Below are 27,219 nucleotides of genomic sequence, written 5' to 3' on the forward strand. Positions count from 1 at the left end.
AGGGTAAACAATGCTTTTAATTTAAGGTGTAGTTTGGTCCTTAGTTGAACCAATTTCAAAGTCTCAAGCCAACATCTTTCACAGGAGACCTCCATGACTGCCCCCCCCCCAGGATGCACAACACATTTTGTTGGCACAGCTGTATTAGCACTTGAAAGTTGGACAGGATTGATCCCTAATAGTAATACAGCCTTGTGCCAACTGAGAACCTGCTTTAGAGGCAAGGAAGATGTTTGTCCTTTTGGTCTTATGCAAAGTCTTGCTATAAGTAGCATTGACACCTTTTTCACTGACCCTACTCTGGTTTCTGTAACACAGAATTTAAACAGGCAGCACTTCCTCATCATTACTCTCCATACTGAGATAAAACCTAGATATGGAAAGCGGAAAGGTGGAATGAGAACTAGACAGTCTTTTCTGTCTTGTCATTTCTGACTAGCCTAATGTTTTTAAATCTAGTATGAAGCCAAAATCCTATTCTGTACTCTCAAAAATCTGAACATGATTATTGCAAGCCATTGGGGGGGGGGGGGAATGACCATAAACATTAAGTTGGAAAAAAATACCTGCTATTCATTTTTCTTCTCTGTAAAAAATATCTACATCACAGGATACAAACTCTTTTTAATACAGTGGCTCTCAATATCATTAGAAATACTTGACTAGGTTCCAATTTAAGGTTGTCTACACCTGTTGAATGACATACAGATGAGGTCCAGCTAAAAATGGCAACAGAAACAAAGCTCTATTGTAAGGCATGGAAAGTGAATGACAGTATAGTCACTGCCTACCTTAAGAGATGCAAAACCAGAAAATTACTTATGGGGATCCATTCTTCTCGAGTACTTTGTTCCTTCTGTTATTCAAGCTTTTGGTGATATGCTTATTATTATTATTATTATTATTATTATTATTATTATTATTATTATTATTATTATTATTATTATTATTATTATTATTATTATTATTATGTTCCTTGTAGATTTTGGTTTTTGTCAAATGAATGTTTTTGCATTTTTGCTTTTATGGTTCCCGTTCATACCATGTCATTCTTAGGGCAGTGATTTTGGTGATACTTCGAAGTATTATTTTCTCCAATGATTCTGCTTTTCAATCTGTCTTTACCATTATCACATTGAGAGAACCGTGGCATTGTTGTGTGTGAATCAGTGCATCTTTCCAATCCTCCAATTCCCGTTACCCCGAGTAACGCGGCAGCAGTCTAAATGGTGCTACTTGGAACATCGCCACCTAAATCGGTGGTGCAGATCTGAGCAGCCCAACAATGTGATAGGTCACCAGGGAGTGGGGTTAGGATCTGGCCTAAGTGCTGGATTCTGGCACCACCCCACTCCAGGGCCACCTGCCCTCCTCCTGCCCAGGAATGTCCCCATTCTGCCCTCTCCCAGACCCCCGCACTGGCCTGACTTGGCCAGTGCAAACTCACCCATTGCTGGTGGAGATCTGGCATGGGGAGGCCTTCCCAACTCACAAGGAGGTGCAAATGTGCCTTATGGCACGTTTGTGACACTTTCAGGCTGGCACAAGGGATTGGTGCCAGCCCAAAAAGCACTTAGAATTGTGCTCTCAGTTGATTAATCACATTTTAGACCCAGTCCATAGCATGCAGCATTCCTGATGGAGCACTGGAGGGCCCACTGCATGCTATGGGGGGATGGCCCAGGATTGTCCTTTCTTACCACCTTGTAGGCAGCCTGGCTGCCAATGTATCTCCTAATAACTGGGCCAGCTAAACAGTTGGCATAAGTATGAGAAGACTAAGGGGAACTTTCAGGGCAGGGAAAGGGAGATAGGATCTTGGTGTGTGCAGCTGCTTTCTGGGACATTTATGTCTTCTGCTGAAGAACATTCCATTGAATCTATTCCAGCATTTAGCTGATAGGAAATATCACTATCAATGTTGTGCAGCATACATAAGGGGGCTGTATTTATGACCAAATTGTCAAGGCATACAATTGGACCTGTTTTTTGAGCTTGGTCCTGTTGACAGAGATCTCCTCTACAAATGAATTCAGTGCATTCCTCTTAGACTGGATCCATTGTCACAGGCCCATTTTTTTTCAGTATAATAGATGAAATAAGAGGTTTCATTCATTAATCCTGATGGCAAATGGCCACCAGCTTTTGTTCAGCATAAGCAGTTTTTCAATAGTAATTCTGCCTGGTATAAAAGTGAACTGTCTTTTATATAAAAAGACACTGTCTTATCAAAGCACTTCTCCTTTGCAATCAACTATTTTTCATCACTTGTCCCAGGAACATCAGAAGCAACTAAGGGCACAATCCTAACCAGGTCTACATAGAAGTAAGTCCTATTTTGTTCAATGGGGCTTACTCTCAGGAAAGTGTGGTTAGGATTGCAGCCTAACTCTGATAATTTTCTGAACATCAGGCTGAGCTTTCTCACTCCAAAAGGCTATTTGCTCATAGCTTCTGCTAAACACAAACCTTCAGAAAGGTATGCTGGCAGGAAACTCAACAAGATAGCTGTATTTGCTTATGCTCCACTTATAATGGCAGAGAACTAAAATGGTTTTAATCAGACAGAGAAGGGCAGAAATCAATAGATAATGGATTATTCTCTTATTTTGGTAGCTAACTTTGCTGAGATGTGTTTAGTTAATCCTGGTTAGATAACTATGGCAATTACATAAGTATTACTATCACATGCCAACAGGACTGAATGAATATAAAAGTTGGGAAAATCGTACGGTGCCTATCTGTGCATATGATGAATAGTTTAAGCTTTGTGTGCAGGTCTTAGTTATGCATATTACTTCATAATGACGTAGTCATGATGTCACTATATGCAAAGACATGGTCTTTCTGCATAACATAACATGAGATGCTGAAACAAATTATGTATCTGGAAGGTGTCATTCAGTACTGGAATTTGTGCAGTAAATGATACTGCATTTCTGAGAATAACGGTTCCTAGAAAATTGGCAAGAAGATTCTTCCCTCTTTAAAATGTACTCATTCAAATGCATTCCCATGAGTTAACAGCTCACTTCTATCTGTCTCCAGTAAGAACGGCTGGAAACCCCTCTTATAAAGTGGAGTCCCAGCATGGTCTTTGCACCCTTCAGTTCTGCATGTAAACCTGTACTTGCTTATTTTCTGGCTCTATACACTGCTTTTCCATTTCAAAAATGTTCAAGAGGGCTTAACAATGTAAATAAAAATAATCAATACAAAAAATATAATTTGATTTAAAATAACAACAAAACAAAAACAGTACAGCTGTAGAAACAACTAAAATACTAAGAAGGGGCAAAACAATCAGTGAAAAGCAAGTAAAATGCTTGCCTAAACAGAAATTTCTTTATTAAGAGGTTGTCAGATGACCATCAAGGAAGGAATATGATGAACTTCTTGAAGCGGGAAATTGCAAACTGTGGGTGCTGCTACCAGGAAGGCCCTTTCCCTTATCCTCACTAACCACATCTTAATCAATAATGACACCACAAAAGGACCTTTCTAGCTGAACTGAGAAAGTGGGCTGCACAAAAGACATAAGAAACTCTAAAGTTAAGAGTATAAGAGCAAAGTGTTGTTCTGTGTGACTCTCTGAATTGAATCAGGAGATACCTTTAAATTTGTTACAAAAGTACTTTGTAATATGGGTTCAACTGGCTTGAATTACAACCTGACGTGTTAGCCCAGGGCAAGGAGAATTGCTTCCCCTTACAACAACAACAACAACAACAACAGTATTTATATACCGCTTTTCAACAAAAAGTTCACAAAGCGGTTTACAGAGAAAATCAAATATCTAATATCTAATGGCTCCCTGTCCCAAAAGGGCTCACAATCTAAAAAGATGCAACACCAGCAGACAGCCACTAGAAAAGACACTGCTGGGGTGAGGTGGGCCAGTTACTCTCCCCCTGCTAAATAAAAGAGGAGCACCCACTTGAAAAAGTGCCTCTTAACCAGTTAGCAGGGACATTACCTGCTTACCTCCCTTACCCCAAGGAGAGCTGCTGCAACCCCAATGGATCTACTCAGATCTGCACCACTTAAAGTGGTAGTGCAGTTCTGAGCAACCCAGTGCTGTTCCCCATGCTTCCCAGACCCCTGCACTGGCCTGGAAAGACCGGCATGAACTTACCAGGCCTGGGCTCTGCATTGGTACAGGGAGGCCAGTGCGCATCCTTGTGCCAACCTCCGTGACTCCCAAGATGATGCAAACATGCCTTACAGCACATTTGCTACACTCCTGGGTTGGATCAGTGCATACTTTGGATTGCATTCCAAGTGTGTTAATGCATTCAAATTCAGTATGAATCACTGACAAATTGTTGATCTGGTTCAAAGGGAATGTTATGCAGTCATCTACTGTACTGAACTTGTTTGATTCACGCTTGATAGATACCTGCTAAATAATCACAGGACTGTACTCAAGGATCCATATGAAAAGTGTTTACCTTTGTGACAGGTTGCAGAATTGATTAATTGGGTGTGAACTGCACATTGTTTGGATGTGTAAAATAGCATTTAGAAGAGACCATCCTAGGAGGTGTTCTCATTTGGAAATACTACTTCTTTTGGACATCTTTGTCGAAAACTTCATTCAAGAAGCCAATGGCTAAGAAAGACCCATAATATAGATCTGCCCATTGCCACTGGATTGCCTCTATACTTTAAAGCTGACATTGGCCTGACAGGCACATAAGAACATAAGAACAGCCCCACTGGATCAGGCCATAGGCCCATCTAGTCCAGCTTCCTGTATCTCACAGCGGCCCACCAAATGCCCCAGGGAGCACACCAGATAACAAGAGACCTCATCCTGGTGCCCTCCCTTGCATCTGGCATTCTGACATAACCCATTTCTGGTTGCGCATACTCATCATGGCTTGTACCCCGTAATGGATTTTTCCTCCAGAAACTTGTCCAATCCCTTTTTAAAGGCGTCTAGGCTAGATGCCAGCACCACATCCTGTGGCAAGGAGTTCCACAGACTGACCACACGCTGAGTAAAGAAATATTTACTCTAGCACATATTTCATATTGCTAGAACTGAATGAATGAAATATTGCTTTAGCCATAGCAGTTTGTTAAATACAAAAAGAAAACATTCATACTAGTTAAAACAAATGGAAAAGCAAATTGAAGAACATAAAATCCAGAGATTCCATGTTTACTTAAGAAATGATAAAACTAATTAGGACTGCAATCCTGTGCACGTTTCCTGGGAGTAAGCGCCATCAAACAATATTAGTGTTGTTATTAATTTATAGCAGTGTTTTTCAAACTGTGAGGTGCGGTTCCTTAGGGAGGCGCCAGGAACTCAAAGGGGAGGTGCGGGATGTCCTCTCACAGCAATACAGTCGCACCCCTGGGCAGAATACGAGCCCGTCTTCTGTGATTTTTTTAAAAGCAGAAGAAACAGGATTTGCTCAGCTGCTCCCTCCGAGAGTGACTGTGAGAGTGGCTGCTCCCTCCACTCCAAGGCTGCCGCCTTCTGTGTTCGCTGCATGTTGTTTCCAAAGCTCTTCGACTCCAACCCCCATCTGGCAAGTACCAAGCATGCTCATTTTGCAGTCCTTGTCCTTGCTGACTGTCAGAAAGAAATTCTCCTTGATCCTTGTCTGGTTGGTTCCTAGTTCTCAGCCTGGGATCGCTTCTCAACAAAGTGAAATGTCTCTTTTCAACCCCCTCCTTCTTCCACTCCCCCCTTTCAATCTCCAGACCTTCCTGCGTTCCTCCCCCTCCCCTTAAAGTTGTTTCCATGCAGTTGGCAAAGGGGGAGGGGAGAGACAAGCACACACTTTACTTTGCCAGGAGCAGAAAAAGGTACTGCTTTTAAAGTGATTTATTAATCTTGTTGTTTGACTGAAGAGGAGAGGCTGTATTTTTAAAGTGATGAATCTTGCTATTTGAAGGGAATACTTATCAGCCACTGATGAAGTGATTGCCAGCCTAATCCTATCCACACTTTCCTGGGAGTAAGCCCCATTGACTCTAATGGGACTTACTTCTGAGTAGGCATGCGTAGGATTGGGCTGTGCATCTCCTAGTATAGGAGACAAATCAGCTTCCTAGCCAAACCCTTATCAGCTCTGATACATTTTCATGGTCTATTTTTGTTTTCCCCACCAGCTGCAGGAAAAATGTAATTTAATTAAATTAATAAAGGGTTCAATCCTATCCAAGGAGAATGGGAGAAATGACTAGTTGGATTGGGGTCCACAGGGGTGGTTGAGTGTAATGTTGGTCAGATTGGTTGTTCACAAAGTTCATTTGATAAAACAATTCTATTGGTATGCTAACAAAGTTACAAAAATGAGTCTTCCTGGACCAGACAAAATCTACCTACTCCAGCATCCTATCTCCAACAGTGATCAGCAGCTGATCATTTACAAAGCATGTATATTGCTGTGTATTAATAATATATTTTTAAGATCTGTATTTAATTAATGATATGATTAATATAATTTATATTAATATAGTTAATATTTCTGGCCACTTCCTGTTTAATGATGTCATTTCCAACCCTCAGGAACATGCTGGGGAGTCATGGCCAACAGCCACGGGGGGTCAAGGGAGCCACTGGCCAGAAAAGTTTGAGTACCACTGATTTACAGTATTTATATACCGCTTTTCAACAAAAGTTCACAAAGTGCTTTGCAGAGAAAGATCAAATAACTAATGGCTCCCTGTCCCAAAAGGGCTCACAATCTAAAAAGATGCAAAAGAACATCAGCAGACAGCTACTAGAAAAGACACTGCTGGGGTGAGGAGGACCAGTTAGTCTCCCCCTCTAAATAAAAGTGCCTTCTGAATAAACATGCATAGGATTACACTAACAGCGCAATCCTAACCTGCCTTGGGGCAGGCAGGCTGGTAGGCCTGCATGGCATCCAAGACAGGCTTGGGGCTGAAAGCGGCTCAGTGCAGGGCAAGGGGAATCGCTTCCCCTTACCCAGGGTAAAGCCACAGCAGTCCCAATGGGGCTACTTGGATCTGCGCCACCTCAAGAGGTGGCACAAATCTGAGCAGCCCAGGACTGCCCTGGGCCGCCCAAGAATGGGGTTAGGATCTGGCATAACTGCCGGATCCTGACCCTACATCCCACCTTCCCAGTGAAGCTGTTTTTTGTACATTTTGGCAAGTGGAAAACTTCCTTTGTATGAAGTGGTAAAATGAAAAATATTCTGGAAATTTGTTTTTAAAAAATGTTTAAAACAGCAACAGAGGATTAAGTATTTGGGTGATCTTTTGGTCATTGGGGTAGTTCTGGGTGAAAGTAAAATGCATTTTTTTTGGAATGTTCTCTTGCATTCATCAAGAGATAGCACTGCAGTACCTGGGCATATAATCATTCTTTGTAAGTACTGTAATATCTTTCAGTCTGTATCAAAGGCAGCCCTAATACCATTTAGTCACAATGCCGCCTGGTTGTATGGTGACCAAATAAAAATAATGGAGACAAATGTTATTGTATTTGATTTTAGTGTTATAAAGAAATTTAAAGTTAGATGTGAGTTTGTAGAAAATGGTGTTTAAGCATTAAAAAAAAATCAGCCACCCGACCACTCTGTACTTTTAACATCCATGACTGTGTCCTTTTTTGCTTGGCTGCACATTTTGAAAGGGTTAGTGAGCTTGTGAGTTGATTGAAAGCTCTGTGGTGTGTGAAGTGGCTGGAAAGCCTGCGGCACATCATGAAAATTCCTGAGCCATGCCAGAATTTTCTCCAGTGATGGAGTTTGCTAAAAGTGCCTTGAAAGTGAAAAGAGGATACAGACTGAGCACTGGTAGGTTTGGGGTTATGGTCATTCTTGTGGCCTCAACAGAAGCCATTCTTTCCTCTTTCCAACATTTACTGGTACTTGGTTTGCCCTTTGCTTAAGATCAGATACATAAAAATCCCCTTGCATGAAGATAAATTTAGCAATGAAAGACCTTTGTGTCACAACTTCTGTTGGTAGTAGTATTAACTTCAAGAGGCACTTATGCTGCAATCCTAACCACACTTTCCTGGGAGTCAGCCCCATTGAACAAAACAGGACTTACTTCTGAGTAGACCTGGTTAGGATTGTGCCCTTTGTGTTTTAAAAGCACTTAGGGTAACTGAGCTTGAATTCCAGTTTTTCAACCTGGTCTCCCAACTGTTTTTTTGCAGTTAGCAATTCATGGCCCATAGTGCTTTGCTTATTGTGATATGTACTGGTGTGTGCATCTGTGTTTATGTAAATATTTTCCTAGAGGTCACTGTGACCTAATTCACCCCCTGGAATTGTACAGTATCGGGTGCCTTATCCAGTGCATTAGCAAGCTGATGCATCAATAGAAGGTTATTTGAGTGCTTCCCCAGCATTTTTCATAGGCAAGGAGTAAGCATTTTGCCTAGCAACCAGTCAAACTGGGCTAGTGTGGTAGGATTTGAAGCAAAACATTAGCAACTTTGGGCATGCTCCTAACCAGGTCTACATAGAAGTACTATTTTGTTCAATGGGGCTTACTCTCAGGAAAGTGTGGCTAGGATTGCAGCCTTAGTCTAACAAGGAGAGTCTAAAACAAGCCACATTATCAATAGATCTCAAGTTAAGACTTTGATCTATAATTGCTATGCGTTTTGGAATCAGGTGTCAGCCCTCCATATTTTAAGACTGTGGTCAGATGCTCTAGTTCAGAAGTTCTCAAACTCTGAGGGAGCTTTACTCCCTCAAAGTAAGTTCTTGCAGGGGAGAGGCTAGGGCAGCGATGCGATCCCCTGGATCACATCGCTAAGGGGGGCGAGGGGGGTGCTTTGCTCTTACTTCAAGAAGGCAGGGCTGCAGCAGGCTGCAGGAGGTGCGGGGAGCCCTGCACAGTGCTCCCCAAGGCTTGGAGCGTTTGCTAAAAGCACCTCCTGCAAAATGGAAGTGCTTTGCGCCTGCTTTTAGCAAACGCTCCAAGACTTGCAGAGTGCTGTGCAGGGCTCCGCACACCTACTGCAGCCTGCTGCAGCCCTGCCTTCTTGAAGTAAGTGTAAAGCACCCCACTCGCCCCCCCCTTAGCGATGTGATCCTGGGGATCGCATCGCTGCCTCCCTCCCCTTCCAACACCCCTTAGGGACGAGAGAAGTGTTGCACAAACTGGTGGGTCACAACCCACCAGTTTGGGAACCACTGCCCTAGTTTATATTAATCAAGGCACATGCTTGCAACCAGCTTGGATGTTTCAAGTTGAAGCTCTTGGATGGCTGGCGAGCCCACAACATGACTTGATATCCTGAGCCATAAAATGTTCTGCTGGGAAGTCAAATGGAAATGTGGAAATGTACATACTGTGATCCTGTTTGTTTCTGGCATTTTGTCTTAGCTGATCCTCCTCTTGCATTGACTTGTTCCCTTTTGTGGTATCCTCCTGTGTGCTCTGCCTTCCAAAGCGTGATTTTTGAAGTTGCCCATGAGACAGGAGCTTCTTATGGCTCCTATAAGAATAATATTCTGAACCCTGCTACTGTGTCTGCCTCAGGAGCTCTTCCTCTTGGATCTAGGATCTGAATATGTCTCAAGGTCTTTGTCCCCAAATGTTTAGTATTGGCAAATGTTTGTATTTGCTTCCCTTAGTGTGCTAAAGAAGTGTCCTAGTAACAGATGCAAAAGTCAGCTCAAAAGTGTTGCGAACTTGAGTCAGTGACTCAGAGTTGTGAAAATGCATGATTTTGGGTGACTTGGCGACTTGTGAGTTGCGCGCATGGAAGACTCTGAAAAAGACTTGAGTTAGAGCCCCCCTGACTAGGCACTGGTCCCCACATGTGCTGACTCTAGTTGGCCTGTGGCTAGGGTTGCTTGCTTACTGTTTCCGTGGCATGGAAAACCTTGTGGGGCAAGCATTCTGATCGGTGATCAGGAGGGAGTTCCAGTCAGGAGGCAGGAAAGGGTTAATGTTGCAATGAATGGAGGGGAGAGGGGACTGGGCTCCCTTCCTCCCCCCATCTCTGATAGGAAGGAAGAAACTTATGATCATTGGACAAAGGATGGGCATTCTCATATTTCCATTGGCTGAGGGAGGGCAGGAGGAGGAGCCAGCATGGCTGGTGAGGGGAGGAGGCCTCATTGAATAACTGACTGGCTGCAGTGGGACTATTTCTGAGTAGGGCTGCATCCTGGTAAGCTTTCCAGCTGCTGTTTGTGACTCTCCTCCCTCTCGCTGCTTCTGTCCCAGCTCTCACTAAGTCCCACCCCTCCCACCTTGTTTACATGGAAGGGGGCAGCAGGGGAGTAGTTAAAGAGAACCGCACACACACACAGAGCCCAGCAGCAGCAGCCCTGTTTTTCCCACGGCTGGCTTTTTAAAGGGGGCGACTCAGCCCAGGGAGAGAGGGGAGGCAGGAAAGGAGTTCATAGTGATCACGCTTTGTGCGGCATGTCTCTGTTGTTACTAGGGAGAGGGACCCTCACTGAATGACTGGCTGAAGAGGAACTACTTCTGAGTAGAGCTGCAAGGATCAGGTCATCCTGGTAAACCTCGCAGCTGCTGCTTCTGATTCTCCTCCTCCCTCTTGCCACTTCTGTCCCTGCTCTCTTGCCATCCCTCCTGCCCTGTTTACAGATGGGCAGGGGAGTGAGTAAAGAGAGCTCTCTCTCTCTCTCTCTCTCTCTCTCTCACACACACACACACACACACACACACACACACACCAGCAGCAGCCCCGTTTTTTCCATGGCAGGCTTTTTAAGGGGGGGCAAGTCAATTCAAGTTCATTAGAGTCACTAAAGGGTGCCTTGGAGACTCAGAAAGTGCTCCCGTTATGACTCTTTTTTGAGTCAAGTCATGGGGGGTGGTGACTTGGTGACTCAAGTAAAACCACACTGGCTTTTTCCATCCCTGGCCTTTCCCTCTTCTGACCTTTCCCATACTCGATGCTTACCTAAATGATGCCCATAGATGAGCAGTTGGTGTGCCGAGTCCACAAGTTTCTTTGTTACCTCACCTGCTTTCTCCTGTTCCCAGGAAGCTTCCTGAAGACCATCCGTTTATCCACATTTTGTTCATTTAGTGCCCCTGCAAACCTGGATATATTTGAGTTTTTCTGCAAAAAATATGGAAAATATATAAACAACCATCACTGATAATATGCAATATGAACTGGATCCTTCACTGCCTCACATCTTCTGGAAGAGTTTGCTGTTGTGCATATGCAAGAACATCTTGTCTAATGTGCCACAGGAAATAGCCAGAGCCAGCCCAGGACCTCCTGATGCCTGAGGCAGCATGCCAAATGGTGCTTCCCCTTTCCTGTTGATGTGCCAGCCAGCCTCTGCTTCTCTGGCACTCTGTTCTCTCCTTGTCCTCTCCCCCACACTTTCTCTTTGCCACCTCTACCTTTTCAAATCCAGGGAACAGGAGGAGGAAGATCAATGGAGGCAAGCAGGTGGACCAAAGTGGATGCCCCTTGCCTCGATCTGCTGCCTGAGGTGACCACTTCAGTTGGTCTCATGGATGGGCTGGCTCTGTAAGCAGCCTCCTATTAGTTTATGAAGTCTAATTCTTAACATGTTTTTAGGGTAAATAATGAACATCCTGATGTCAACATTAATTTCAGAAATGTGAGATTGACAGATTAAAATTAGGCTCAATGGAACAGTGGCGTCATTAGGAATTGCATCACCCAGTGTGGGAGGCCAGTGTGTCACCCCCATGATGAACTTCCTCCCACGCAGTGGGCGGGGCAATGACCCAGATAATGGGCGCGGTAATGTACTATCGCCCCGCCCCACTGGTTTTTTTTTTTAGCTATACCTTTTGTTAGAACACAGATATTTCAACATGCTTTTTTCATTACATTCTGCTGTAAATTACGCTTCAAATGATATTTAACATGATAACGTTATTCCTACAAATTACAATTTTAGCACTTTTGTCACTAGTGGTGTCACCGCCTCTAGAATGTCACCTTACTAACACCTTATTGGTTCCATGCTGTGCCATAATAACATTTCATTAGCTCTTTGAACATTCAGTCTCATTGGTCCATTTTGAATTAAGGAAATGTATTTTTTTGTTACATTAGAAAGTTGCATTTTTGTTTTCTGGTTTTTTGGCCATAACTTTTGATAGAATAGAGAGATTTCACTCTGGTTTTTTCATTGCATTCTGCTGTAAATTACACATTGAATGGTATATAACATGATGGTATTATTCCTACAAACTGCAATTTTGGTCACTAGATCGCGTCATGCCGTATGCGTGACCCAGTGTGGCCTGCACCCACCACATCCCCTTAGTGATGCCACTGCAATAGAATGCATCAACCTAAAATTCATTATTTCATCCCATCACATTGCTAACATAAATCAGCAACTTAGGTTATATATTGTTATACTTTCTTTAGTATACCATTTGAAGCAGTCAGAGCAGACAACAGACAACAAAATTATACTCAGCCAGATTTAAAATAATATAACTACAATCTGAAAGACAGTTGACTAAACCCAGCTAATAGCCATTTATCCTCATCCCACTAAAAGCCAAGTCAAACAGTTATTTTGAAAGTCTGAAAACAAAGGGAAAATTCCTTAAGTACAGATAATTCACTCGCCCCTCCCCCACCGGCCAGCTCACAGATGGAATAATAAAGAATTATGATCATGGAGATATTGGTGGAAGTCATGAGAATGCAAAATCCAAGTGCACAGAAATATCTCTAGTTAGTTATTAAAGTATTTGACCTGTAAGTAGCTTTGTAATAGAACTGTAAGTAGTTTGATTGGTAAGAAACACAAATTAATAGATTTCTTTAAAGTAAGCAAATAATTTTCAACCTAGAGTCCAACAAACCTGTTAAAAGTTTGTTCTTTAAAAGTTAATTCTTTAACACCACTTTTTCAAATAAAGCAATACTTAGGTTGTGACCCAGAGCCATAGAACTGAGAGCCAGAGCCAGACTTGTTAGAAGCCATTTCTGTTTCAAAACCACTGATTTCTTCATAGCCAACAGCAACATTGGCTCACCTGGCTTGCAATTGGGTAACTCACCTGGCTGATTCACCTGGCACGATCTCATTCAGGGAATACTATTTGCAAAAAAATTTTTAAAAAAAGATTTGTTTTTGAAAATAAATGGGTATGCTCTGTTTGAAGTAATTTGAACTACTGTTTGAAAAAGGTATTGATTCTGCTTCAGATGCCTGGTGGCTGTGGCTGAGAGCGCATGGCAACAATTAATCTTGCAGTGGAGAATTCACTAATGAAGGTGCACCAATGATCTGAATTCAGGTTGTTGCTGGTCATAGGATGCCTGCAAACAGCAATTGCTACTGACCTTAATGTCATTTCTGGTCATTAGGGTTTCTCAACTAATAACAAGCTCTCTTTTCAAATATATCTCGGTGTTGGGATTCAAGCTCTTCATGGGATGTTTTCAAAACAGGGAACTGTTAAAGAATTCCTTCTCAAACACCTCAGTTTAAAATGCTGGGGTAACTGAGCTAATGGACAGAATGACACAGACTCAGGTATTACTCTGGTTTATGAAAGGGTTGACAGTTGGAGTTCAGGGCTAGCTATATTTCAGAGTAGATGATTAAGACGAGCAGTTATCTTTCTGGAGACTCTAAAGAATATACTCATGTTTTAATCAGGTGCTAGGAGAAGCAAAGCTGTGACAGTACAGAGATATGTGCATCTTCTTGGGGATCCTTAGTATTGGGTATCTAATAGGAATGGAAGAAAGAAGAGAAGCAGTACAGAAAGGATAATAATATTTTGATGAAGAGAGGAGCTGAGTTTCTCCCTTATGCAGGCCTGCCTGAACTACAAGCTTTGTGTACCTGAAAGTGAAAGTTTGACTTTAGACTGTAGGTACAGTTAATCCAATCAGTGACTGAGGGCACAATCCTACCCTGCACTGGAACAGGCTAGCCAAGAGGCTTGCACTCTATCCAGTGCAGGATAGGGGCCCAAAGTGGCTCAGCCAGAGGCAAGGGGAAACAAGGATAAGGTGCCTTGCCCTTATGGGTCTCCTCTGACTTGCACCACCTGCGGAGTTAGCATAAGTCCAAGGAGAGCGGAGCAGCTTGAAGCCGCTCCAAACTCCCCTGGAACGGGGGTTGGGATCCAGCATAAGTGCTGAATCCCAGCCCCACCTTCTGCTCCCCACCCGCCTGCCCCCGGGGCCACCCTGCATTGGCCCAAGTGAAGGGCAGGATTGCGCCCTGAATCTGTTTCAGTGACGAAGGGCTCAATCCAATCCAACATTCCGGTGTGGATGCAGTCTCAATGCAACCCTGAGGTAAGAGAATGAACATTCGCTTACTTTGAAGAGGCCTGTGTGAGACAACCCCCCCCCCCCACTGTAGGAGGCCATGCATGCCCCATTGGCACAGCCACATCAACACCGAAAAGTTGGACTGAGCCCTAAATCTATGTGATCTCAACGAAGTCACCACTGATAGTCTACACAAAGTGAAATTTAAAGGCAGTTTGGGCATTGGGCATATGTGAGGAACTTTGACGGAAGCCACAAGACCTGGATTAAGACTAAGAAAACTTTTCAGGGGGATTCTTCATGCACCAAATGGCACCAGCCAATTTCAGCAGAAACAAAAGTGATGTTCCTTCTTAGATAAAACATCTCAGGAAGTTCCAGTAAAGCAAACAGAACATTTTGTGAAGCTGCTTCATCCCAATTAGCAGATATGACTTCTTAATTCTGCTTTTTACAGAAAGTTTGGTTTGTGCTCTTTCATGTGGTTGTTCAGAAAAGATAAGGAGCCAGCCATTCATGGAATTGTAGGGCTGGACTGTGGGTGGAGTATTAAAGGCTGGGAAGTACTGTGAAGTACAACTTGTACCATTGTTTGAAAAGCACTGGATTGAATTCAGGAGAGGTTTTGCTTCTCCTTCTCAATATATTGCTACACGCTATGTGGTCATAGGTGGTAGTCGTTATGGCAAATGTGAAATACATTCGAAATGGCAAGGAAGTGTTGTGAATCCTGATAAGTAATCATACTTGAGCAAGCAAAGGCAGAATATCAGATAGAAGTAGTAGTGCTTGTTAAATATTTGAACTAGAGGAACAGACACAGACCCAAATAGTGCAGAGATGGTTACAATTGCAAGTAATTTTCTATGTGACATGTAGACACACGTATGCTGACATGTTGTTAAACTGAAAACAGTGGCTGGTGTCTGCAAATCTGAGTGCGGCATGAGTAACATTCTACTGCTAAAAATTGTCCCACCTCTCCCCTCCCCCCCCAATCAGGGAAAATGTACAGTTACCAGTATCTCTTCACAGGAGAAAGCAGCTTGGATGAGCAGAAGAATGGACAGAGGAGTCCATCCATTCTGCCATTCCTTCACTTGAACTTGCAGCCTCTTGAAGCTATCTTTGTTTTTTTCCAAAATGTTAAAGTAGAAATATACATAATGGCACATAGCATCTAGCTGGAATTTGTGTGATTTCCAAACTGAAATCACTGCGGGAGAATACAACGCAACAAGAAGAACAATTCACTGGGGATTTTCAGTGCTCTTAGGTGCTGTTCCTTGTAATCACATTCACCTTGAATAAGGTCCCTATACTGTAGAATTTCATCCAACTCAGAAATTACCTTTTCTTTCCAATGGCACAGGGGCTGAACCAATGCAAATGTGTTTGGCCCCTCCATGAAGTTGGCTGAGGCAGTCATCTCAGGCAGAAATCTGGTGAGGGGTGCCTAGATCCATCTGTCCACTCGCCTCCACAGCTACTGCTGCTCCTCCCGCTCCCTGGACTAGAAAAGAAAGAGGAGGGACAGAGCAAAAGAGGAGAAGAGAGTGGTAGTCTAGCATCACTAGCCCACTATGTTCCTCCCCGCCATACTTCCTCTTTTGTTTCTTTTCCAATTCAGAGGCTGGAAGGAGCAGGGGCTGGCACATCAACAGGTAAGAGGGGGCAGCATTGGGCATGCAGCCTCTGGTACCTGGAGGTCTTGGGCCAGCCCTGAATGCACATACCTCAGATAATATGCAGTTTGCTCACATACATATTTCATTCGCCTACATGGCCCATGTCCATTTCTATGCATGTTGACACTGAGGTGGGGAGGGGAGTTGATATCTGGAATTTAATAATCATTTTGTGAAAGCTATATATAGATATATAGATATACTGCATCTATGCAGACAAACTGAAAAATGGGAGGCACCTGGAAAGGAAGTATTGTCATTGATCTCAGTGGTCTATTGTTGTCTTTCTTGTTTTGCAGAAGGAACACTGATCCGACTTTTGGTTTGTTTGTTTGTATTTTCCCCTCCAGAACCCCTCATTGCTGATCCTGCTACTGTAGTCCTGCTGTTTTGCAAAGCTGGAGTCGACACGCATGTAGGGGAGGGGGCTAGAGTCCCGGCGGCTGTCCTTTCCCAATAGATGTGACTGTTATGCTAGCTTTCCTTCATTTATTCCTTTTGTAGGTTATTTTTGGTTCTGGGGGTTGTTGGGAGGTTTTTGTTTGTTTGTTTGATCTTGGAAGGTTAGCTGTGCAGTTTGGTTTTTCCTGTGCAAACCAACCTTGATAGTGCAGAGCTCTTAAAAATACAACTCTGCCCATGAAAAGTTGACAGCTGTAGTCCTCTTGATGTGTAGACACTGAAAGCGGAGAATAAATTCTTTTTGCAGCCGCAAGTTTCAATCATGTCAAGTTAGCCTATCGTGAAATAATAATCCACTGATTTCTTAGGAAGAAGAATAAGTTCGTTCTTCTTTCCTCTCATTTTCCTTTTACTTTAAAAAAACTCACTTGGTTTTTAAGAGCTCTGAATAAAACTGCTTTGCCAATGGGGGAGCGGGCAGAGATGACTGATTTTTCTTGTGCCCAGCAGCAAAAGGGTTAATGCCTGCTTTCCTCTTTGATATCCGTTAGTTTGGAGCCCATGTTGTGATTGGTCCATGTCCATGTGTGTTCTGTTCCTGAATTTTAGGACTTTGGTTAAAAGATAAGTCCAAGGTGCACCTCAGTAATGACCAACATTTTCATTGTTTCAGGTCACCCAACCTGTTTGCAATTCACAGCAAACATGACTGAGGCTGTCAAAACCTATCAGTGGCAATGCATTGAATGCAAATCGTGCAGCCTTTGTGGAACCTCAGAGAATGATGTAAGTTTCTCTTTATTACCAGAACCAACATGTGGTGGGCAAAGCTCCACTCCATGCACTGTGGAGAAGTGCTGGAACTAGCATTCTGATAGCACCTTCATGGTGTGTGAAAGCTGGGCAACAACTGCACATTTCTGGGCTGCTGTCACAAACAGGCTGCGATGTGGCACACACAGCAGTTGCTCCAGTGGCCTCCAATTGACACCAGTATGTTGGAGTGAAGGGCAGGGGGAGTTTCTGGGAGGGGGAGGGAGGGGTGGATCTTGGCAGTATCGATGTGTGTGAGATTATATCCCCTCTTTCCTAAGCTGCCCTGCCCTTGGATGAACACCAGCAAAATGGCATAGATTTGAAGAGACCCATAAGCAATTGTGCAGCATACTGGGGCATAAGTAAAAAGTATTTTTACTTGCCTTATGCTGACTGTCTGATCATCCCCCCTCTACCATTGAATGCAGTGCACTTTTCACCACTGTGGCTGCATCAGTGCTAATGGTGTGGGATAGGATTGGGCAGTGTGGTTTACGAGAGTTGTGGCTATGGGCTTGCCATGATAAGCTCCTACCCTTTAAAATTTACCACTATACCACTGCTAATGGAGCATCTAACGGCACGCAAAACCTCAGCATATTTCCCCATAAGAACCTGGTAGATGCATCAGGCAAGGGGAGATAATGCAATGCAGAGAGGTTGATGAATTCAGGGTAAAATGGTGGAATCATAAGAGTCCCACTGGATCAGGCCAAAGTCCCAACTAGTCCAGCTTCCTACATCTCACAGTCACAGACAAACTGGCGTTAAGATCTTTGAAAATGTTATGTCTGGCAATGATGAAGTTTTATTACCAACCTCCAGCCCTCCTCCCTCTTCTTGATACTACTGATGTCATTTGTATTGAATAGGCCACTGCATATCTTATCGAGTCCAATTGCCTCTGTTTTATTGCAAGAGAGATTTCAAGAAGGATGATAAGAACCATTTTGTTAAACACTTTTAAAAAGGCTTTTCTTGTTTTAACAAGGAAATTTCACAGTTTTGATTCAGAGGAATGAGGAATTGTATCCCAATTGGAGAATGTGGGGTCTCTGTGCTGATGCAAGGGCAAGTCCTAAGCTCAGTGGGAGACTTTTCAGTTTGAAAAGCAAGTTGAAACATGCATATGAGTTATGCCCAGGAAACAAGCCAATGACAAAGTGAGAACAGAATGACAGTTTATTACAGGAAGCGGGAATAATGTTTATGGCTCTCTTGACCCACATGCCTTTATGTGTTTCTTTCTTTGTCGCCGTTCTAACACAATTTCACATTTTTATAGTACTGGATTGCACATGCACATGGGATGTCCTTCAGCTAGCATGAGTAATGTCCATCTTTCTCTCTTTCTCCCTAACAAACTTGGATCAGGATCAGCTGCTCTTCTGTGATGACTGTGACCGTGGCTATCACATGTATTGTTTAAACCCACCTGTCTCTGAACCCCCTGAAGGTAACATTGCTTGGAATAGCTGCAAAGGGAACCACTAGCATATCTGTGAGTAGGGATTTGCAAAGCCAGCCTTCGATGATTTGATCAAGATAGATCAGAAGCAACAGAGGACATTTCTTCAATCTTTATTATTTGTTCAGAAGAGGGTATTTTGGCAAGTGCAGTTTTAATCACCATCCCCCTAATACTGTGTTTTGGCAAGATGCATCTGCTGAAACTCCCTCTTCTATGCATCTGCAGAGAAGGTGTAGGAAATTTGTCACACTTTGCATCTGGTCAGCCTTTGTAAAAAATATGAAACCCTGAACAGCAAAAAGGCTACAGCAGCAAAAGCAGACCAGAAAAACCACTTCCTGCTTCTCTCAAGTTGTCAGATCGGGTAAATTTCACAGTTCTCTCATTGGATCTGTCACACACACCTAAGACTGTTCTTGGGCAAAACTGTACTTCTCTTTCCAACAGGTTTCTGAAAATGACTAATGGGTTTGGGAAGCAGTGTCTAGCATAATAACTGTAGCTCATCACTTATCCAAACCAAGTAAGAATTTGCTCATGGAAAGTCAGCTTCATTGAGATGTTCAGAAAAACCTGGTCTTTTTCATGTTGTCATTGACTGGGGATGTGCTGTTTCTTTTATGGTGGAAAATCTAATCGTGTATTGGTGCCTTCAACAGTTAAAGCAGTCATTGCTTTGTATGTAGTTGCTTTGCATACACACTTCGCATGTAGTTGGGACAGACCCAGGTTTTAGCCCATGAATCTGCCATTGTATACCAGTGTGAGCTTGAATTAAGGGTACTGAAAGGCTTTCTACACCTCAGGTGGCCAGTCTGCAGCAAAGGTCATACAGATGGTAAATATTTGTGGGGAAGAACCAAGAACAGCTGTGCAGAAAAAACAACAACCCACAAAACTGTTCCTGATGCATTTCATGATAACTTCTAATGAGAAAGTGGTTGCTTTTATCTTTATAATTCTTAAATTAGCATATTAAATCAGTGGGTCAGCATCCATAATCTTCAATACCAACAACACACAACCATATGCCTTTTGAAGGCAATGATTAACATTTGCTTAGGCTACAATCCTATAAACACTTACCTGAGAGTAAGCCCCATTAAACTCAATATACTATACTATACTATATTAAGGAATATAGTATACAATACACTATACTGTACTATACTATACTATATTAAGGAATATACTTCTGAGTAGGCATGCCTAGGATTGCACTGTTAAAGCACTGGAAGAATTCAACAAAGCAGCTTGCCTCATTCACATGGACTAATATCTAAGTACCTTAAAAATTGCCTTTTTTGAATATATATAAGGACACAATCCTAACCAACTTTCCAGCACTGACCTAGTCACAGTGCAGCTCCAAGGTAAGGTAACAAACATGCCCATATCTTGAGGAGGCCACCTAGACTGCCTACAGGATGCAGAGCATGCCACATTGGCACAGCTATGTCAGTGCTGGAAATTTGGTTAGGATTGCACCCTAAGTGATTTGAATTTTTAAAAACCTCTTAGCACCAAACTATATGAAATATTGGAGATCTGACTTTGATTGCAACATGAGTACAGGTGGGCTAGGGATATGGCTCAGTGGCAAAGCATCTCCTTTGCGTGCAGGAAGTCCCAGATTCAATCCCTGGCATCATCTAGTCGGGCAGAGAAAATCCTTCAGAGCTGCTTCCAGTCATTAATGAAAACATGGCATTATATAGACCAATGGTCTGACACCATATAAGACATCGTCCTATGTGTAGTGGGCTTCCCATCAGAATTTAGACCACCCATTTTCAACCACTGTGCCGTGGCATACTGTCATTGTGCCATCAGTGGTCTGCAGGTGTGCCGCAGGAGTTTGGAGGAGGGTCATTTATTAGTAGGGCCATTGATGGATATGAGCCCCCCACCAATAGCATGGTGTGCCTTGTCAATTGTCAAAAAACGGATGGTGTGCCTTGACAGTTTTAGTACCTTGTTAGTGTGCCGTGAGACAAAAACGGTTGAAAATCACTGATTTAAAGCTGCTTTAAATAAAAACTGGATATCCTATATCTCATATGGCTTAGTCCACAACATCAAAAACTTCCCTGCAAGTTTTGTGCATGTATGCACAGAGAAATATAGATATTGTGATGATCACATGGTTTTAGGCTTTCTTTCTACCTTAGAATACTAGGCAGCAACTGTTACCCTGCACATGCCCGATCTCGTCTGATCTCGGAAGCTAAGCAGGGTCAGGCCTGGTTAGTACTTGGATGGGAGACCGCCTGGGAATACCAGGTGCAGTAGGCTTATTCCATAGTCTTTCGAGACTGAAGGTTGCCAACCACTTTCCCAGTATGAAATGTGTGTGTGTGTGGGGGGGGGGGTTTGAGGGTGGATCTCTGGTGTAACACTCTTGCTCCAATGTATCCTGCCCCCCTGAATATCTCAGTGTTTAGATGTCTTCTGGACAACTAGCAAATTGAAAGTTCCCTGTCTTTGACATATAATCTAAGGCTTTTATGGCTGGTACTATTAGTGTTGCAGTAAGAACTTTTCACGCTTATTGGCCATGCCCTATGAAGATTTTCATTTCCTAACCTTTAACTTTTCCTGTCTATATTTACAGGGAGCTGGAGTTGTCATTTGTGCAGAGAACTCCTCCGAGAGAGAGCATCAGCCTTCTGCTTCCAGCCCTAAAAGGGTCTCAGTGGACCAGGATTGTCCCTGGACTTGTGCATCAGTGCACAATCATCACCCTCCACTTAAGGATATGTGTAACCCACAAATACACCCCTGAACACGTGGAAAAAGAATAGACATTCAAAGAAAATATCTGTGGTGTTTCCTGTCCAAGTGTAGATTTCACAAATATTGTGCCTCCTGGATTCTACTAGAAGGAGCACACTTTTTTCTTTCCACTGCAGTGCATGATTGCTGATATACTGTAATAAATTCACATGTGTCATGATAATGAAGGAAGGGTTGTAACTGTTGATATTCCAAAATTTAAATTGTGTGGCATTGTGCTTTTTTGTTTATCCTGGTGAGGTCCCCACACCCCCAAGAAATAACAATGTTATCTTTTCAGCCATTCTCACTGCAGGGCTGTGGTGATGATTTTGAGTTGTACCACTCACCGCATATTTCTGATGGGAACTTCCTTCTTACAACTCTATTTTTAGATGCAGAGGGCCTTTGAAAGCATTTCAGTTCTTTATGAGTCATTATTACTAAGGCCCACACTACAAATTAGGGGGAGGATGCAGGGATGCTACCAACCCATTTCCCTGGGTTAACATATAATTGGATACTGCTTCTGGGGTACAAAAACATTCATGTCATCTGTCTTTTAAACTACATGTTACCAGGGAAGCTTGGTGGGGAGATGCAGATCTCTGGGACCATGAATCCAAGACTAAAATAGATACGATGGTGCGTAAAATGCATATCTACCCCAGTCATGTAAGAAGGAAAGATTGTGTGTATGTGTGTGCAAGAGAGAGAATTTAACTGTAAAGGGGGCATAAGCCTTCCTCCTGCCAATGTTGGCATCCCTGCAGTCTATCTGCCCAAGGGCTTTTCTTCTGGACTTGGCTCTGATCACAGCTGGAAGAAGAATGCCTTGGAAGAAAGAGCATGGGGAGATTTGTCAGCTCCTCTAACTTGTGCATGCCCCATTTTCTCTAAAAAATTGGACCCCTAGCCTCTATTTTCTACATGATTGAGAAAGACCTGAGTTTAAACAAATTGGTTGGCTGCTGTCACATCTAGTTTGTCCCTAAGTTTGTCCTTTTTCTCTGGCCTGGCCCTATGACTTGAAATAGGGCAGGTGTTGTCTGAATGTTCTTAACACTGATTATTTGACCATTTGCATCAATTTGATTTTAGAAAAGAATGGCCTGTGTGTAAATACATTGTATATCGTCCATAACTAATTTGTTTCCATATAATTTTTTTATCAGTATTACCATTCATATTGTTCACATCCAGCATTTAAAACAATGATTATAAAAAATGCAAGCAGCCATGTTGGTTCATTAGATGAAATTCAAACAGGCAAGTCACAAAGCAGCGAGTTGACTTTTGAGTTTCACAGAACTCTTTCTCAGGATAGAGCTTTAAACAAATCAGAAAAAGATAAAAATATATTGCTGATATAGAGCATTTTGGAAATGTCATATGAAATATCAAAAGGGGTTTATAGAAACTAATAGTACTCTAGAAATAAAGGCACAATCCACCAAGGTTAAACACATTGATACCCCATTGATTTCCTTTGGGAATAAGCTTAATACACCTGCTGAAAGCAGTTAGAATTACAGTCTGAGGGCCAAATCCTATCCAATTTTCCAGTGCTGGTGCAGCCATGCCAACAGGGCATGTGCTGCATCCTGCAGTAGGGAGGCAGTCATGGAGGCCTCCTCCAGGTAAGGGAATGTTTGTTCCCTTTCCCCAGGGTTGCATTGTGGCTGGACAGGCTGAAAGTTGGACAGGATTGGGCCCTGAATCAGTACATTTTTTTTCTCAAAAGGACATCCCAATGTGTTCGGTGGGCCTTATTGCCAAATAAGTGTGCACAGGGTTTTAGCCTTAAAGTGCTTCACTTTGAGCACATATCTAGGGTGAGCCACAAACATTTGCCACACCAGTACACTTTCATGACCTGTAGCAATACTGTGGCATTTAAATGGGGTGGCACCCCTTCAGATGTAGTATAGTGCACATAGGTAAATGGCAAAGAGTTGTCCAAAAGCAGAACTGAGATTATATTTCACCACTGGGGTTGCATAGGTAATCTATATTGGCAGAACACTATGCCAATTGCGTAATAATCTTAATAATACGATTAATAATAATAATAGGAGTGGAACCAACAGTTAGCAATGCAAAATGGAGGCACCCAGAATGCACCTGTCATTATGCCCTGTGCCTGTAATAGCTACACATTTCTACAGGATCTGGATGTCAAACTGCAGTCCAGGGCACACCTACTTGAAAGGAAGCTCCTCTGAAATCAGTTGGACTTACTTTCAAGTAAACGCATCTAGGATCAAGAAGTAGGCTGCAAAGTCCTATCTTGAATATCAGCATAAATAAATGTACTTTAATCAATTGTTGAGTAATTATCAGAATGCCTCTGAGCATGTGCTCAGAGCAAGAAGAGAAGCTCAGTAAATATGAACGCTCAATAAAATGGAGAAAATTACCTTACAGTTCATTAAAATTGAGAAAATTTGGGTGGGAGGGAGTTGTAACAAAAAAGATAGTGCTGTGCAAGAAAAATAAACTAGAATATTTGAAGATCACTAGCTGACCATGCCCCTGTGTGATTTTATAAATGCCAAACAGATCTATTGAGTTTGTAACAATCTGATCAATACCTTTAAGTTTTGCATGTTTATTCTATTTTATAATACTATTTTGAAACTTGCTTGAAATGGTTATTGCTGAATTGCAAGCAGGAGTTCAGAAGCTGGGACCAGATGGAGCAGTCTACCTTGTGTTAGGTTTGTAACACTCACTCATGTGTTCTCCCTCAACCATTCCTCTTTCCTCCACCTACCCAGCCACCCCCATTTTGCCTCCAGCTGGCTCCAAATAAGGCCAACTGGGAAGAAGCAGCCCACGGGATGAATTGCAAGGGTCAACCAGTTGAGCAGGAGGAGAAAAAGTAAAATACCTTCCTCCTACCTGCAAATTCTAGCCTCCTCTTGCCACATTACCATTAACTGGCAAACGCCTTTAGGAAATGTGTGCACTGAAGTCATGTGCTGTTCATCACACGGAGTGGGGAAGGTTGGGTATGAAGGCTGCTGTAATTGTATTTGAAAAACCACCCCTGTGCCATCCCCCCAGCTTCTTTGTACAATTAGTTATCTGGGCATTTAAACGTACATTGTCAAAAGAAATATCATTTGAAGCTATTGCCACTTCCTCAACAAATTAAAACACAATGAATTGTTAACAGCTATTTATTTTGTTATTGTATTCTTTGCATTTAATTCAATAAGGTGCAATTACATCAACACAACCAGTTTCATATGTGTGTTCCTGGACTCATATCACAGTGCAGATGAGTTCACAATACGAGAACTCTGGTCTTCCAGAAAACCAAGCCGCCTATTGGCTCTTAAGCAGTGTATGTATTATGTTTCACTGAAATTTCTCAATGAGAGTTACTTTGAACCTGACAGAGAGTATCACCAACAGGACATATGAGTTAATGAACCTGCTAATTAGAAAACTAGACAGATTAAGCTGGCTCAGATGAAGGCTGTGGTCTTGCCCCTATACCCAGTGTAAGCCTCATTGATTTTAATAGGACTTATTGCCATGAAAGCATGAACAGGACTGCAGTCAAGTCAAAAATTTAATATGCCAGAAAATAAAATGCTTAGGCTGTCTGCTATATCAGTTTCAAAATAATGATGCTACAGTACATTGCAAGTACATTGCAGTTGCCCAGCAGGCAGCTGGTCATGTGAATGTTGAAGCCATGTGCAGAACTAAGTATATGGCACTGTGAGCACTCAAATAGCAGTTCATGCACAAGCACCCCCCCCCCCCAAAAGTGAGCTGTGCTGCGCTTGGTATGCTGTGTCTGTGTTTGCACAAACATCCCTGCACATGGCAATGTGAAGAAGGCAACGACACAACTGGACTCAAAACCACTGCTACCATGGACTGTCAATGAGCCCTCAGAAGCCAGACTTTTTTTATTCAAATGCTATTCCAGGAACTTCATGCCGAACATTTTAAAGCACCTTTCAAGGGAAATGCAAAACTTTGGATGCCAGTCCAGCCAAGGCTTCTTTCTGATTGGCTGTTCTGGTGAGAGCTGGAGTGAGGACTGGCAGGCAGCCAAATCTGTCTTCAGCAGTGATATAATTACTAATAATGACCTCAAGCTCGGTCAGCTACTTAAGTGGCTTCTGGGGACAGGCAACAACTTAAAGCTAGTTTATATAAGATAATCCAGTCTTGAGGGTGCAAAAGAGGGCACAAATGTACTTCACACACAGCTCTATCTGAACTCAGATCAAATGATCCAGGAGAAACATCAATACATTTAAACTACAAGAGTCTACTTGTATAACAAGAGGAAACTTATGGCCTAATCTTATGGGCACGCTGCACCAACAGAACCTGGGTTCCAACGGTGCAGCATGCTATACACACAGCCATGTTGCACAGCCATGCGCCAGCAGCCTTCCCACAAGCCCCCAGCACCAGTAAGTCAGATGGGGTGGGTGGGTAGGTGGATGTAACAGGATGGGGAGGAACAGAACAGGGAGGAGCAGTGGTATAGCTAGAAGGGGGGCAAAGCACTAACAGCCCAATCCTGAGCTGCCCGGAGCACCAAGGAGGGCGGCCACCAAATCCTGCGCCTCCTGTGCTACCGCGGGAAGCACCTCAGGAGAAGGGGACTTTCATTCCCTTCCCCTGAGTAAAGTAAGCAGCCCCACAATGGGGCTACTCAGTTTACCGCTGACCAAAAGGTTGGCCAAAAGGTTGGCGGTAAGGAAAAGGCACTCATGTAGTGTGCACAGCCCTCCATGAGTTCCCTGGATCCTGCGGAGCACAGTTCCGCTGATCCTTCTCCTGCCCGCCCCTGGCACACCTCCCTCCGCCCTCTCTTCGCCTCCCGCCGGCCTCCCCCTCCCCGGAATGCCTCCTCCCCGCCCCCTGGCACACCTCCCTCTGCCCTCTCTTCGCCCCCCGCCAGCCTCCCCCTCCCCGGAACACCTCCTCCCCACCCCCGCCTCCCGTTCTGCAGCTCTGTGGTCCAGGGGACTGCCGAGCCACAGAAGCTGGACGACCGCCCCACGCTAGCCCAGCACCGACCGGCGCTGGGCTAGCACCGCCAGGAGCCTGGTGGTGAGCCTCGCAAACAAGCCTTACATCTCTGTGCCGGTGACCACAGGATTGGGCTCAAAGTTTTGCAGGGAACCTCACCACAGCATGCAAGCGACCCCTCCCCTTTGGCGCAGTTCCAGGCAGGGGGAGTAATGACCAAAATGATTCCAAAGAGGAGGGGTCACTTGTACTCTGCAGTGAGGATCCCTGTAAAACTTAGTGCTTTGCACTCCCTCTAGCTACACCCATGGGTAGGAGGGTGGTACTGGTGGCAACAGGGCTGCCAATATTCTGTTCCCTTTCCCGGCATGCATTTGCCTTCTGCCAGATAAATTGCTGGTGCAAATCCAAACAGACCCATTTGGGCAACAGAGGCTTACCTCTTGGCAAGGGAACAAATTTTCTCTTAGCTGGAGGAGACCTCCAGGACTGTCCTCTCCACAGTTCAGATTGAAGAGTGTGGTGCAGCTGTAACGATGGTGGTGATGGGGGTCTTGATAGCTTTGGGGCCGTTTATATTAACTATAATTTTCTATTATAGTTAATAGAAAATAGATTTTCTTTATTAGACTATTAGAAAATAGATTTAAAACCGTCCAAATGCACACCCACACATCTGTTTTTAAGGATCTAAAAACATGCCATAACTTACAGCCCAATCCTGAGCTGCCCGGACCATGCGGCTGCAGCGGCGCTGAGAATGGCTCCCGCTGCATCCTGCATGCCGCAGCCTGCCGCAGGCGGCGCCTCGTCCCCTTCTCCTAGGT

The 27,219-nt window shown here is 43.4% G+C and overlaps 1 protein-coding gene and 1 pseudogene across 1 annotated transcript in view; both read left to right on the forward strand.

Moving 5' to 3' along the window:
* The window catches only part of DPF3 (double PHD fingers 3), a 278,418-nt gene extending 253,858 nt beyond the window's left edge, over positions 1 to 24,560 (forward strand). The window contains exons 9-11 of the mRNA XM_066631631.1: positions 16,994 to 17,106; positions 18,511 to 18,592; positions 21,222 to 24,560. Of these exons, the coding sequence (XP_066487728.1) occupies positions 16,994 to 17,106; positions 18,511 to 18,592; positions 21,222 to 21,292 (266 nt within the window). The 3' untranslated portion in view covers positions 21,293 to 24,560. The remainder of the gene's footprint in view (positions 1 to 16,993; positions 17,107 to 18,510; positions 18,593 to 21,221) is intronic.
* Positions 20,786 to 20,902, forward strand: LOC136638108 (5S ribosomal RNA; annotated as a pseudogene).
* Positions 24,561 to 27,219: the final 2,659 nt, after the last annotated feature.

The sequence above is a fragment of the Tiliqua scincoides genome, chromosome 1 (assembly GCF_035046505.1).
Source record: "Tiliqua scincoides isolate rTilSci1 chromosome 1, rTilSci1.hap2, whole genome shotgun sequence".
Classification (NCBI taxonomy): domain Eukaryota; kingdom Metazoa; phylum Chordata; class Lepidosauria; order Squamata; family Scincidae; genus Tiliqua; species Tiliqua scincoides.